Source organism: Rhinopithecus roxellana, chromosome 16 (genome assembly GCF_007565055.1).
Source record: "Rhinopithecus roxellana isolate Shanxi Qingling chromosome 16, ASM756505v1, whole genome shotgun sequence".
In the NCBI taxonomy this organism is placed as follows: domain Eukaryota; kingdom Metazoa; phylum Chordata; class Mammalia; order Primates; family Cercopithecidae; genus Rhinopithecus; species Rhinopithecus roxellana.
The window spans coordinates 44752188-44768135 of NC_044564.1; the positions used below are offsets into that span (position 1 = coordinate 44752188).

At 38.3% G+C, this 15948-nt stretch overlaps 1 protein-coding gene across 2 annotated transcripts in view; it reads right to left on the bottom strand.

The window, feature by feature from the left end:
• RORB (RAR related orphan receptor B) overlaps positions 1-15948 on the bottom strand; it is a 195841-nt gene that overhangs the window by 24214 nt on the left and 155679 nt on the right. For both annotated transcript variants that reach the window (XM_010388733.2, XM_030919730.1), the window contains exons 5-8: positions 7772-7893; positions 6245-6377; positions 3305-3412; positions 743-853 (exon numbers count right to left, since the gene is read on the bottom strand). In XM_010388733.2, coding sequence (XP_010387035.2) covers positions 743-853; positions 3305-3412; positions 6245-6377; positions 7772-7893 — 474 coding nt within the window. The remainder of the gene's footprint in view (positions 1-742; positions 854-3304; positions 3413-6244; positions 6378-7771; positions 7894-15948) is intronic.

A 15948-nucleotide genomic window follows, 5' to 3' on the forward strand; every position in this document is an offset into this window, starting at 1 on the left:
GTACCATTTTCTTTTCTCTAGCTTACTTTACTGTAAGAATACAGTATACAATACATTTAACATGCAAAGTATGTGTCAATCAACTGTTTATGTGATCAGCGAGGCTTCCGGTCAACAGTAGGCTATTGGTAGTGAAATTATCTGGAGTCAGAGGTTACATGCAGATTTTTGACTGCATGCAGGGGGTTGATGCTCTGACCCCTGCGTTGTTCAAGGTCAAATGTATTGCTAAGAAAATAGGCACTAGCATTTGTCTGAAGTGAGCACATCAACATGAATTTGGGCAAAGATGCCAACACAAGAGGTATATAAAGAGTAGTAAGTGTTCCTTTTACTTATGTAGGTCCCCATTCTGGAGCTTTCATTTAGGTACATTTCTACTGTGTCTCATCCAACTGGACATTTATTTTCTAGGTACTTTTATTCTTAAAGTCAAAATAGAACTTGGCTGTAACTCAGGCCACTATTTGTCTTCCTTTATTTGTTAAGGAATGATTCTGCTTATCTGAATCTGGAATAACCCCTACCCCATGCTCTACTCTTGCTTTTGGGCCAAAATTGGTCATTTTAATAAACTTGAGGCTACTTCCCTTTTCACTGTCCAAAAATATCAAAAGCTTGGTAAAGAAAATACAGTTCTGTTAAAGTTTCTCCTGAACACTTTGGCTTAGGCAGGTGTCATCAATGTTAAAAATAGTAAAACAAGTTCTTAAAAAAGGTAAGAGAACTGAGACTGCCCTACCTGGAGATATCAGAACAGCAGATGAGAACAAAGCGATCTCCTCCTCGGTCAGCTGCAAGGAACACAAATTCTTTGCAAAGTCAAATGCTTCATTCACTAGGTCATCAGAACCTATAAAGGAGAAGAAAAATGGAATAAAAATACTTGAACTTGAAATGGGGCAAGAGTAAGAAAAATCTGAGCTATCCAAGGAGGTGCATACTAGACTTCTAGAAAAGATATTTTTTAAGTTTCTGATTATAAAAAGTGATTGACACTAATCAAAGAATGAGAAAATTAGGCAACATCTTGGCCAGGCAATCGAAGTTAACATTACCTACCAACGACAAGCAAGCAGACTTGGTGCGTGAGCAGTGTCACATCTGCCTGGGAATCCATACTATGATTATATCCTTATAAATTTGAAATGCTTTCACATTAAAGAATATAAAATAAGTGATTTGGGGATCCTTTACAATAGAGATAGTATTCATAGAAAACCTAAAACATTACATATAGGGGCTGAGAACTGTCAGTCTTCGTAGCACTTGAAGCTAGCAATGTAAGGTGTTCTGGTCTTTTAAACTGAGACGTTAGAACTATCTTATGGAACAGAGATGAGATACACTTCAGTTTTGCAATTTCCTTGGAAATTTGATTAAGGAGCTAGAGTTCATTTCTTATTACCTTCTAATGAATGACTCACAGGTCAGTTGCTTAGCTGTTGTGAATTTTGGAAAATAATGTTGCATCTCTACACTGATCCCTGGTAAATGTTTATTTGATGAAGCTGGAAATATACTGAGGTTGCTTGCCAAGGCTTTTCCTCCTTTCTTGAAAATCTAGCCCTTGGAGATGACATGGATGTGTATCAACTGTAGAAGGGAAACATTGCCAGCCCCAAAGGACTTGTTGGCAGCCATATCAACTAACAGCACAAGAGGTGAAAGGGCAGTGGCCTTCTTTGGTGTCTATGGGCAGGATATGGAACAAATGGCACTATCAATCGTTAAAACCTTTCCTGGCATCAGCCCATCTTTGCTAAGGTTCTTCCTATCCATGCCATGCACTGATGACTGGATGTGATGATATACAACACTTCCAAACAAAGACTGATTCTGTTAGTGCCTTCCCAGAGGAATGGTCTGGGATCATTGTGGACAGGTTGGCATGAACTCTCTGTGCTCCCAGAACTTTGTGGATTAACTTCTGTGGGTGAGAAACAAGTAGAGGAGCTCCTCTTTGAATTAACTATCTTAACTCATGATGATAAACTGACATAAGAAACTTAAGAGGTCACCCCATGGGTGACCAGGGGTCTACGCAATATACAATAAAGTTGAAAAAAAAAAGCTGATTTCACAAAGAATGATCTGTAATTCAGCCCAGCTCTTTTAGCATCAGTCTCCAGTTCTTTCTTTTTCCTTTCTTTCTTTCTTTCTTTCTTTCTTTCTTTCTTTCTTTCTTTCTTTCTTTCTTTCTTCTTCTTTCTTTCTTGCTTTTTCTCTTTCTTTTCTTTCTTTCCTTCTTTCTTTCTTTCCCTCCTCCTCCTCCTTCCTTCCTTCCTTCCTTCTTCCTTTCTTCCTTTCTTTCTTTCTTTCTTTCGTCTTTCTTTCTTTCTTTCTTTCTTTCTTCTTTCTTTCTTCCTTTCTTTCTTTCTTTCTTTCTTTCTTTCTTCCCTTCCTTCCTTCCTTCCTTCCTTCCTCCCTCCTTCCTTTCCTTTCTTCTTTCTTTACTTGTTTCTTTCTTTCTTTTCTTTCTTCTTTCTTTTCTTTCTTTTTCTTTCTTTCTTTTCTTCTCTTTCTTTCTTTCTTTCTTTCTTTCTTTCTTTCTTTCTTTCTTTCTTTCTTTCTCTTCTTTCTTTCTTTCTTTCTCTTTCTTCTTTCTTTCTTTCTTCTCTTCTCTTCCTTTCATTCCTTCCTTCCTTCCTTCCTTCCTTCCTTCCTTCCTTCCTTCCTTCCTTTTCTTTCTCTTTCTTTTTTTCCTTCCTTCCTTCCCTCCTTCTTTCTTTCTTTTTTTTTTTTTTTTATAGGGTCTCGCTTTGTCACCCAGGCTGTAGTGCAGTGGTGTGAAGGTGACTCACTGTAGCCTCCATCTCCCAGGATCAAGCAATCTTCCTGCCTCGGCCTCCTAACTACCTGGGACTACAGGTGTGTGTCACATGCCCGGCTAATTTTATTTACTTATTTTGTTTATGTGAGATGGAGTCTTGCTCTGTCACACAAGCTGGAGTGCAGTGGCATGATCTCAGCTCACAGCAACCTCCGCCTCCTGTGTTCAAGCGATTCTCTTGCCTCAGCCTCCTGAGTAGTTGGGATTACAGGCATGAGCCACCATGCCCACGTCTCAATAGGGTTGTTTTCAGGAGGGTCCTCAGTTCTCTCTTTCTTTTGTATTGGAGGCCACAGTTACAAGATCAGGAGAGGCTCACCTGAATTAGAAGCTCACCTGGTCCATCCCTTATTGAATAATGAGATACTGGTTCACATCAAAGAATCAAGGCATTTCATTTGCCAATTTCAATCTAAGTGGAGAAACTGATGGTAGCTAATAAAATTGTGTCCTCATCAAAGGGAAACTTACCTAAGGCTTTGAACATTTGCATTCCTCCATATTTTCCTTCAAACAGAACAGTGTTGTTTAATGGGTTGAAGGCACGGCACATTCTCACTAAAACCACTTCCAAGCAACCTATGAGTAAAAAATAAAAATAAAAATAAAGTAAAAATATACATATATATCCAGTAATAAGAAGTTATTACTGCATATAGCTAAGAGACTTTCAAGAACTTTAAAACACACAGAGAGACACATACAGACACACAGGCACACACCTGCAGAAATCCCTTAAGTTCCTTCCCCTAAAATAACTATTAGGTTGGTGCAAAAATAATTGCAGTTTTTGCCATTGAAAGTAATGGCAAAAACCTAATATATTTGCACCAACTTAATATGTTAGAAATAAAGTTTTCTTGATACTTACATGAAGAATTAAGGAGAAAATATATTTTACAGGTGGCTAAGCTGGAGGGCAGTGACATTACTTGTTGAAAATAAATTTCTCTCTATTTTTTGACTAATATTGAAGCTAGTTCGATTCTTGAATTCGCAATTGATGAAATGAGAGCAAGAATTTTGTCTGCAGTGATAGGCAGCCATGATTATTGTATTCACTCTTGCATCTCCAGGACCAAGAAAAGTTTCTGGCACATAGTAGTTGCTAAGTAAATATTTATTGAATGAATTTGTTTACTACCATTGTTTTTCCCTTTGAGCACTATTAACATCCTGAGGAAATACTGCTGCATAGCTTCTCCATGTTTTGGAGAAATGGACTTTTGCCCCATAGTGTAGTTGAAGTTAACAGCCAGACTCAGCAGCCACAGATTTGCATGAGAGCATCATACTGGTGATTAGCCTACAACTTTGGTACCTGTCTTAGGCCACCACTTTATCTTTGTGTCTCTGTTTTATTTCCTTTGCTGTAAATATGTTTGCTGATTTCTCTCTGCTTGTCTTTGGTATGTCACCTAGCATAGAGGCTTATACATGGGGAGGATTTGCAAGTATTAATTGAAGGAATGCTTTTCTGACACACACAGTAGATGGGTACCATTTATTGAGTAGCTACACAATGGAAGGAACTTTCTTTGGCCTCTTACATTCATTTTTTATCTTTGCTCCTTACAGTAACTATTTCAGATGAGTTTATGAGCCCTATTTTATGGAGGAGTTACGCGAGGCCTACCTTTTTGACTAGAGTCAACATTTTTACACCAGGTAGAGATGTTAAAGATTATATGGTTCAGTGGTTCCCAAATGTCAGCCCATGGATTGGCTATATCTGAGTCTTAGTTAGAGATACAGTGAACTGGGTTCCCCTCCGGGAGATTTGGATTCCATGGGACTCACGGTGCCCATGTCTCTGAACTGTCAATAGTCACCTTTGATGTTGTTGATGCAATTCTGAGTTTGGAATTCATTGTTTCTAGTCCATCTCTTTATTTTACAAATGAAGAAACCGCTATCTAGAGAGTTTAGCTCAAGGTCACATATCACGTGTGGCAGATTTCACTTTTCAAAGAGGATCAGAAAAAATATCTTCCATCCCATATGTTTTCTAGGACCTTACCACTCCCCTATCAAGTAGTGGAATCCATGTCTCCTGTCCTTAAATCTGGGTGGGCCTTCATAACTGATGGTATATCATGGAAATAACAATATTTTGTTTTCTGAAGTTAAGTTAGAAAAGTCTATGCATTTCTGCCTTGTTCTCTTGGGGTGCTAGCTTTTGGAGCATAGTGATTATGTTGTGAGCAAGTCCAAGCAGTCTATGGAGGGTCTCACATGGAGAGGAACTGAGGCCCCCAGCCCAGTTCCAGGCTGTCAACCAGCACAACTCATCAGCCATGTGAATGAGCCAATTTGAAAGTGGATTCCTCTGCCCTCAGCTGAACTGACTCAGTGAATGCCACATGGAGCAGAGACAAGGTCATTCCTGCTGAGTCCTGCCCAAATTGTAGCTTTGAGAGAAAATAAATAATTCCTGTTGTTTTAGTTAAATTTTGCAGTGGTTTAGATGACTGGTACATCAAGTTGGCACTTCAGTCTAGGTTTTCATCAGCTAGCGTCATTGGGTAAAGAAGCAGCAATATCTTAGAATAACAGTTATATTTGGCCCAAGTTCAAATGCCAACTTTGCCGTGTACTGGTTTTGTAATATTGAACATAGATCTTCACTTCTCTGAATCTTTTCCTCCTCCTCTGTAAGATGGAAATAATAATATAGATCTCACAAGATTACTTGAGATGTCATAGGGAAACATAAACATATATGTATGTTATTTTACATATGAGTATGTTACTATTATTATCATGGCCTAGGACTATGAAAATTCACATAAACACCATCGTGGTTCTTATTTTCTATTTTCAAAGGGGCCCAAGAAAGACAAATAATTTCTTTTTCCTGTTTGGTAATAACATCTGCAAAGTCAATCATATGCAGAGTTTCTTGAGCTACTTCCATTAAAATTGTGTGTGTCAGAGAGTGTGTGAGGGAAGGGTAGGGAAAGATTAGAGTACCGTGGAGTTTCTCCTGGTGTATACTGGCTGCAGGCAATCCTCATTAAAATGATTGGAAATGACCACAGAGGCAGAACTCAGCTAGCCTGCATTTTTTTTTTTCCTTTCACAGAAGGCAAGGAGTACATTTTAGCGCCAGCTCAGCAATTCAGCCACCTTGACACGCTAATTACTTGCACTGCCTGTCAAGCTGTGTATCTCAACCTCCGCAATTAATAGCTCCACTTTCAATAAGCAAAATTGTATTTGACTTCAAAGGGGAACTGAATGAGTATCAGGGCATTTTTATTACTGGGCGTTTCCTCGGGGAGTTGGCTGACAATGTGGGTGGTAGAAATGAGCTGCATATCGGAAGGAGGATTTTCTAGAACCAACACAGTGCTAAGGGCTGACCACATCCTTATCTGAAATAGGCCCCCCATGAATCTTCTTGCTTACCTGACTTCAGAAGTAGAATTTGATCATTTTGACAGAGCTCCATGAAGCCTGTTATCCGCTTTGCAAACTCCACCACGTATTGGATGGCGTGAGTGATCTGGATGGCACATTGTTGCCACAGTGCTTCCCTGGACTTCAGGAGAGAAGACGCACAATGTAAATAGGGCAAACGACGTATGGAGAGTCAACAGAACACTCAGATTTGCCTTCCTGGTGCTTACCTGTCAGTTGGGGCCCAAGGAGGGAATTTATATGATTCCTTTAAAAAAAGAGGACACTACTTTTATTTATTTTTCCCTGAGATAACATTTTGACCTGTTTGGACCTCAGTAGGCCAAAATGATCAAAGTACTGAGGCTGAAATAATAGCAACATTGTTTATAGTATGTAAGGATAACTTTGTTATTTTCTTTACTATTTTTTTCCTCCTTTTCCTCCTTCTCACCTAAACGAAGCCTGAGTTTGTAAAGAAAATAACAAATCTATTTTTACATACTATTAATACAAAAAGCAAAGTTTTGCATTGAGGGATAGCGGTTTCATTCACAGGTTTCCATGACGTCGTTTTCATGGGTACCTGATGGACACTAAATTTGTAATATTTTTATGTTGTGTCTTTTTTCCAGACCTACAAAGATTGTTTTTCGGCATAAAAAGAATTCTGAGGAAAAGGGCATTATATCAAATCAAATCATTCTCCTAAGTTCAATAGAATCCCCCAGATATATTTTAGTCCTCAGGTTATTTTTTGAAATGTGTTAATTCTAATTTGTATTGACCATAGCAACGCAATACCTTTGTTTCCCTATTTATATAAAAATACTAAGATTTAATTGTTCTGGTGGAGAAAAATCAGCATATTGTAAACATTTATTTAGATATACGCACACTTATATATTTTATTAAAGTTTCATCTACTGGTAGATTTTGTAATTGGGGATCTCTATCCCAAAGTAATATAATGTAAATGCTGAAAAACAACAATAAATTCCTCTTAAAAACTTCTTCAATAAATCCAAAGAAATAACATAGTGTAATTATAAAAATACGGGATGAGTTGTTCCTTTTTTTTGGACTCTTTTTAACATGTAGGGCAAGAAAAAAATTTAGAAAGCTTTGTTCTATATATTTGTTGTGTAAGTTTGTGACAGTTACAACTATTGTGATTATTACATTGCTCCTGCTTCTTGCCTCCACCCAAGAAGTCACCAAGAGATGTTCTAAAGTCATTTGATGAAGGCACAGTCTCTGTAGTCACTCACATAGGGCAGTGGTTTTCAATCAGGGTAGTTTTGCCTCCTTGGAAACAGGTGGCAGTATCTGGAGACATTTCTGGTTGTCACAAGTGTGTGTGAGGGCGATGCCACATCTAGTGGGTAGAGCCAGGGATGCTGGTAAGTATCGAATCATTTGCAGGATGCCCTTACAGAAAAGAATTGCCCAGCGCAACGTGCCAATAGTGCTGAGTTTGAGCAAGACAGCAATAGGGTAATCACAGAAAAACTTTCTCATGGTTGCCCAGAGTACCTTGCTTTGATAAGCTTTAATTTCTTCGTAGGTGTGGGTCTGCCACGCCAGCTGGTGCAGCTCTTCCATGGTGTATTGACATGTCTCCAAATGGGACTTAATGATGTTCTGTGCAATTCGATCTGTGAGAAAAGATATCAAGTCAAAGTTTTGTGAATAAAATCACTCTGCTCATTAGCTTTTAATGTGTTTACTATAAGAATGCCTTTTGGAGATACTCCAACTGTATTAAAGTGTCTTTAACATTGCTCTCTATCTTAAAATCTTCAGACAAACTCTTTATTGCCTTTTTTCAACTTTCAGTATTTTAATCAAAATTTACTGCTTTCCTCCAGATCTTTTGATCACAACTTAGGGGTTTTATAAGTTGTAAACCATTCAAAGGTATTTATTTATAAAAAAGACATAAAATTATCATATTTCTTGCTTTTGGGCTTGAAAGTCAACTAACAGTCTTAACACTTGTACTCCAAAACACTTTAAAATATTTTGAAAAGCACTAGAACCCTATTGTTTATCTCAGAAAGGGGGCATTAAAATATAAATTTATTTGCCTATATATGTTTTAAAAGGAAGCATTAAAGAATAAACTAAAAGAAAGCCTATGTATAGAGGAAATAGGGAATAGAATGCAGGGACAAGGAAAGAAATTACATTTTCTGATAATATTTTTGTAGATTTGACTTTGGGGCAATGTAAACATCTGACATAATAATAGGAGAGGTGGTAGACACAACACGATATTGGCTTATGAGTTGATAATGATTGGAATTGGGTCATAGGGACCACTATATTCTCTTTTTTAATTTTTTACATAATAACCTTTTTCTTTTAAAAAGTTTAAAAATGATTAAATGATTATATTCACAAAAATTAGTAGCAAGCACAGTTTTGGGCAGTTTATCTCAATTCAGTTGTATTTCACATTGTATCTTAAATACCAATCATTTTGGGTTTTGAGACATGAAAGTTGAGCAATAGAACCAGATAAAAGGGGAGAGCTGTCCTTTATAAAAGCCTGCTGTGGGAGATCGAGACCTCCTGGTCAACACGGTGAAACCCCATCTCGACTAAAAAAACACACAAAAAATTAGCCAGGCGTGGTGGCACACTCCTGTAATCCCAGCTACTCAGGAGGCTGAGGCAGGAGAATCGCTTGAACCTGGGAGGTGGAGGTCGCACCACTGCACTCCAGTCTGGGTGACAGAGCGAGACTCCGTCTCAAAAACAAAGCAAAACAAAGCAAAACCAGCCTGCTGTGAGTCCCCTGAAGGCGGCTAGAGCTAGGAGGCGGTCCCTTGTAATCCCACCTGCTAGTTGAAAATAAACTTTTCTTGTATTTCGGGTTGTGCCATTTCAAACGTAAGTTCTGTTCTTTCTAAACGGCCAGCCCCATTTCTCCAGGACAGCCCTCAAAGCAGCATTTGGGTGTCTCCTTTCTATCTCACTCAGCTTCTGGTGTACAGGGTATGAAGTAAATTACATTTTAGTGATGTAGAGAACAAACATTTGTAAACTTAAGCTTCTAATAAATTTTCTAAATAAAAATCTCCTATAGACCATCACCTGGCACATTGGAAACACCGAATAAATGGTAGCCACCGTTATCCTTATTAGGACAGTCTACATAGTTTGTCATCAGGGGAGCAATATGATGACTCCAGTGGAGATAAAATTCAGGGGATATATTTAATTCTGCAATCCATCCTACTGAAGGAAGATATTTCAATATTTATTAGAGTTTTTCAATCAAAATAAAATAATACATGTAGAAGATGCTACCAAATGCTAACTTCTGACGATAGTTCTACTCTCGGGTTCAGCATTGAGCATTTCAAGACTTGGATTGCTCATGATATTACAAAATCCTTTCTTTAGAAAATCCTGTATTCGAAGTTTTATTGAACATTCTTCTACAGTATAAAAAGGATAAAAATTCCTCTATCCATCATATTAAAATAGATTGGTATGTCATGGCTCATCATTTTTCAATTTCACTGGGGCAGTCTAATTGCTTAGAATCTAGAAAACATATTTGCTCTCCAGTAGGTATATAATAATAACAAAAGATTTTATAGCTTTATAGTTTTCAAACTATTATCTTCTTGGTGTAGTTTGTTTTCATCTTCAAAGACATGCTGATGTGTTGGTAATTTACAGGCTTCAAGGTTTATAAACAAGACGATCATTGCCACTCACAATTGTATTATGAAAAACTCTCTGTTCTTTTATGATATCTGCCTGGAACTGTTGGCCGAAGCTTAAGAATTCTCTGGCCTTCTGATATCAAAATATAGGAGTCTATGGTTTATGAGGAAGGGTAGGTACAATAAATACGTGAGAAGGCTAAGGAAATAGGAAATTAAATCCACGTGCATGCTTCAGGACTCAACCCGGATGGCCATGCCTGGTGAAAGTTTCCCTGCCAACCATGTCCTCAGGAAGAAGGGCTGGCTGCCATCACACTTTGATTCTGCCTTAATTGAGCCCTTGTTCCAGTGAGACTCCTACTGTGGTTATTTGAATCCCTATGTTTGTCCCACACCCTTCAAGATTATGAGCTTTTCAAGAACTGGATAGCAGATCCCAGCATAATGCTTTCATATATTCATTGACCAAATATTTTTGAGAATGTACTCTATATCAGGTCAAGGTACAGATTAAAAAACAAAGATTTTGGCTTTTCTATTCTTTTCCTTTCTTTTTCTTTTTTCTTTTTTTGAGATCAAGTCTCACTCTGTTGCCCTGGCTGGAGAGCAGTGGCACGACCTTGGCTCACTGCAACCTCCACCTCCCAGGTTCAAGCTATTCTCGTGCCTCAGCCTCCCGAGTAGCTGTGATTACAGCTCCTTGGCTTCCCAAAGTGTTGGGATTGCTGGCGTGAGCCACCACGCCTGGCCTTGGTTTTTGTTTTAGAAAGGTGACTTTGGTCATGGTAAAGATGGGATGGCATTAGTGAGTACATGAAATTAATCAGGCTGTTGCGAAAATTCAGGCAAGCTCTGAGGAAGGTCTGGACTAGGTCATAATGACAGAGGTGGAGTGGAGGAGCTAGATTCAAGACAATTTTGAAGGAGAATACATGGGACCAGCAGATGTGGCACTGAGAGAAAATATTAAATACAGTAGGTGCTCAACCAGTGTTGAGTTAGGGAAGATAATGCTGAAGATGATCCGTCCATCCCTTCTTTCTTCCTTCAATTGTCTGCTTTATTTCGCAAAGGACTTGTAAGAGTTAAGATTGATCCTTTGTTTGATGATCTTAAAGCCTAAGCACTCAGATGGCTTTGAAGTCAAATGGTAAGCAGACAAAATTATTTTCCATATCCTTGTGGTGGGAAATACAAGTCAAATCTCTTTTGAGCATAAGGCTTATTATGAATGGCAATGAAGGCAAAAGCACAGTAGCAGCAATTGCAGACACATTCCTCCCCCACTTTCTCTCACTGTTCTGCAGTGCAGAGGTGAGCCACATGCAAAAACCAACTTGACCCTCTCAAATCTCAGGTTGATACAAGACACGGTACAGCTAGACTTAGTCTCATGGGAGCAAGGCTGGAGGGCTCATTCTGTCAATTAGAAAGATGCTTGAATGTCCAAGGAGATGGTTTGCTTAGACTGAGAGTCTGCAGTTGTGAAAAGAGAAGGATTTAAAAAGAAAGGCCAAAGGAGAGACAATGAATACAGTATGCAAAGTTCCTGTTGGGAGCCAAAGGAACTTTCAAGAGTCCTTGCTTGGAAAAGTAGAAAACGTAAAAGTAAATGTAGTCCTCTCTAGGGACCAGCCACATGAGAAAGTCCAGACAAAAGAGACTGAGGTAAAAGAGCAGAGGATATGGAATCTTTCTGGGCAATCTCACATCCTTCATCCGTTACCCTAACTTGGATTGCAGCTGTTTTCAGCTCAGTTTTTGTTGGATTCTTTGACTGGCTTGGGCTGCAGATGGTACATGTCGAAGAAGAAGTCAGCATGCTCTGTGCTGGAATAGTAAGTCCAACAGGAATATTGCCCAGATAACTAACTGATGGGAAATTCCACCACCTCCAAAGGAGATGCACACGAACTCTATGCTCTGCGATTCCTCAGACCAGGGATGAGGCTGGAGAATTCTTAAGTGGGTGTGAAAGAAAACTTGTAATGAAAATGCAGCTACATCTTTTTAGTAGTTAAGATTCCCTACATGTGTTCAGTGAGACAGAGGTTTGTTCAGTTTACTAAGAGTATGTGGGCTGCTTTGATAGTTAATATAATCACGTAGAGGAAAGAAAAAACAATTGTATATGCTCAGTCTGTCCAGTCATTCCTTTTAATCACGATAAGGAAAAAGTGAACATTGATGCAGGCAAGGAAAAATTGGGTGTGTATTACAGGTTAATATTAAGTCCACATTCCTCATTTTCTATTTGTTAATTTCATGAACAATCACTTGCTATCACTTTCTCTCTTTCTCTTCCTTTCCCTTATATATTATCATATGTATAAACACGTAAAACCTCCCCTCCACAAAACTGCTGTTTTGTTTTCAACTTTGGCCCTGATACTATTCTTCATGGAAGGCTTATTTGAATCCAAGATTTATATTCAATTAACATAATTTGTAACTTTATATATTAAGCAACTTTATGGGATAGAAATGGCAATGTGTGATTCAAGTAAAAAAAAGTCTTAGAAAGTGTTAAAATAATTGATATAGGTAAATATACTTCTGCATCACTTTGATGAAAAAATATTTTAAAATATTGTTAAAATTGTCACACCTCCCTAGAAGTCTTAAGGGTAATCTTTACTTTTGATGTGGGCAATAAGAAGAGAGAAATTAAATTTTTGAAGGGAAAACTACAATAAAATTGATGGTAATTCTCAATAGTGTGTGCAGTAATTATAGAACCCCGGGGCTGGAACTAACCTCCTTCCTTCATTTGCAAATGGACTGTATCCAAATAATCCTAGAAATTAGTTGAGTCTCCTTTCTTGCTTTCTCTCTCTCTCTCTCTCTCTCTCTCTCTCTCTCTCTCTCTCTCTCTCCGTCTTTCCCTGAGTCTGTAAAGGACTTCTACATATCCTATCCCATTCTCAATACTCTTCATTGTGATCTATTAATAAATCAAAGAAGAAAGTCCAATGTAAGGATCTACAGCATGATTGAGATGTGCGTGATAAGGTTTATACAGGCAGGTAAATAGAGTTTTAAAAGGTCAATTATATCAGACGATGTAAAAAGGTGTAAGAATAATATTTTGAAGCAATGTTTAAAGAAATACATGAAAAATAACTTCTCTTACATATTGATCCACATAGTTAAGCAAAGTTTGGAAACAAGTCATCCAAATTACCTAATTCTATGTAGAAAGAAAAAGGCTACCTCTGCTTATTTTGGTGAGAAAGAAGTAAACTGACAAGCAAGGTGACAATGTCTTGTTTATAACTGTGATGTTATAAAATAAGGACCAGCTTGCAGCTACTAAAATAGCAAGTGACCTTCTGCAGCTCTGATTTCAACCACTCAGCGGGTTTTTTTCCACCAAAGCGGCTTATTTTAGCTTCACGAGACATTTCAGCAAATGGCGCTCTCCAAAGGCTACGGTGTCTCAGATACGGATTGCACGGGTAGTTTCATTAGAATCCCACATCCTGGGAGTGGGGAAAGTTGAGTATATCTTTAAAAACTGCTGCTTTCAGTGTTATTGCCAAGAGCACCCGAGGCCCAACTGCACCAACGCGAGAAAGCTGAGACTCAGAGCTATATATAGCGCTAGAGGGTGTTGCTCCTGAACTTCCTAATTCTCTACCCCCGCTTCCTCCCTCCATTTTTTCTTCCTCATGAGAAAGAATGGTTTCTTCCTGGAGAACTATACCCTCTATTCATTTTTCTCCACAAGGGACTTTTTTTAAATTTTATTTTAAAGTTTTAAGTATTCTTCCTAAAGTACCGTATCTCAGCCTCAATCGAAGTGATTAATGAATTTTTAATTTGTCACTTGCCTTAAGGATCTAGAGTACCACTGAATTCTCTGTTTAGTTTATACTACTAGTGTGAAAATGGAATTCTTAGGGGATTCACTTTGAATTAGTGGCAGGATATCTCTATGGACTTGCTCAAGGCATGTTTTAAGTGCCTACTTTAGGTTTTCATAATATCAAGATTTCTTAGAATCTGTGCTCTTAGGTGGTAACTAAAACATACAAAAACAGTTGGTTGAAAGGTGAAACATTTAACCAAATGCACACACGTTTTTCCTTTTTCAAAACAGACTGCCAGTTTTGTTTTCTGTCATTAGATAGAACAAGTCTAGTGGTTTGTCACTGATGGCAATGTCAGAAAAGACAATGTCATTTAAAGACCTTTCTGATTTTTCTAATCCCTAGAGATGGTTATTTTTAGCATAAATAGAATTCTGCTGTCAGAATAAAACCATCAATATATTTAAGCTTAAAACAGCAATCTATTAGTGTTCTCTAGATTCAAAGGAAGACTAGTAGATTTAGAATTTCGTTTCCTTAATTTTTTTAAGCAGAAATTGGGAGCATCAATAATTTATAACTTATTTGTTGGCTCAGTTCATGGTCCAACCACTCATTACTTCCTCCTCAATTAATCAGGATAGCTTTCAGTCTCCTTTACATGCAAATTCTGTTGCCAACTCACATATCAGAGAATGGCATAACTGATTTTTACTTCATGCAGACCTGAATATTCTAAGACCAATTTGCTCCTAGAGTTCTTCAGAAAAAAATATGTTGACAAAATGTAAGATTATGCTGTTAACTTTTAAAAACGATAAAAATATAATAAAATACAATTCAATAAACTATGAAATGGAAAAAAATTAAATAATCAGATTAATGCAAGTAATAGTAATAGCTGGGCAAAAACCGAATGAATAGATTAATAAAGTAATTAACATTTTCTCAAATTTTAGGAAGCTGAAGTAAGATAGCATTTTTTTTTCTTTTGAGTTGGAGTCATGCTCTGTCGCCTGGCTGGAGTGCAGTGGTGCCACCTTGGTTCACTGCAACCTCTGTCTACCTGGCTTAAGGGATTCTCCTTTCTCTGTCTTGCAGCTAGCTGGGACTACAGGCACGAGCCACCACACCTGGCTAATTTTTGTATCTTTTAGTATAGAGGAGGTTTCACCATGTTGGCCAGTCTGGTCTTGAACTCCTGGCCTCAGGTGATTTGCCTGCCTCAGCCTCCCAAAGTGAGCCACCGTGCCTGGCTTCAAGTAAGACAGCATTTTCTAATAGAAGGTAAGAAAGCAGGAAGTAAAGCCGAAAGAATCTACATAGCATTTGTGTTTAAACAGAGTATATCCAAAGCGGGGAAAAAAAGCACAAGCAGCAAAAACAAGTTAACTATCTAAGAGGGTGCTTTCTTTATTTAACAACAGAAAGCTGTTTTGGATCACAAGCATTTTGCTGTATTGCAAGTGTGTAAGTGTGTATCTAATTTTTGGGAAATTAGAGTTTCCTTTCTTGAAATCGGGTGACGAAATTGAGAAAGAATCTATTATAAAAAGATTACATTTAAAAGTGAACTTTTACAGTAAAAGATCTCCTTCACAGAACAATCAGAAAGACTAATTTACTTAAATGTCCTGCAGTTGATGAGTTTTAAGGGAGTTACATAGTAAGACCAAGGAAGTCAACATGGCCCCTTTCAGTCTTTTAGTTTGTGCATTTGGGGAAGTCGCTTAACCTATTTAACTCCATTTTTTGGGGTTTGATCCTCCATCTGCAAGAGGATTTGGCATCAGCGATGTTTTCTAAGTGCTGTGTGAAGCTTGACAACTTGAGTCTGGAGAGGCTACATGAGAATTTTCTTCCAATTATTTTGAGGTGGAGTCCCGCTCTGTCACCCAGGCTGAAGTGCAGTGGCGCGATCTTGGCTCACTGCAACCTCCACCTCTCAGGTTCAAGCAATTCTCCTGCCTCAGCCTCCCAAGAAGCTGGGATTATAGGCATATGCCACCACACCTGGATGATTTTTGTATTTTTAGTGGAGACAGCGTTTCTCCATGTTGGCCAGGCCGGTATCAAACTCCTGACCTCATGTGATCCACCCCCCTCGGCCTCCCAAAGTGCTGGGATTATAGGCATGAGCTGCGGTGCCCGGCCGACGTGAGAATTTTCTTTGTTTTGACGCATGAGGGAGAAGCCTTGCAGAGTTACAGAGGGT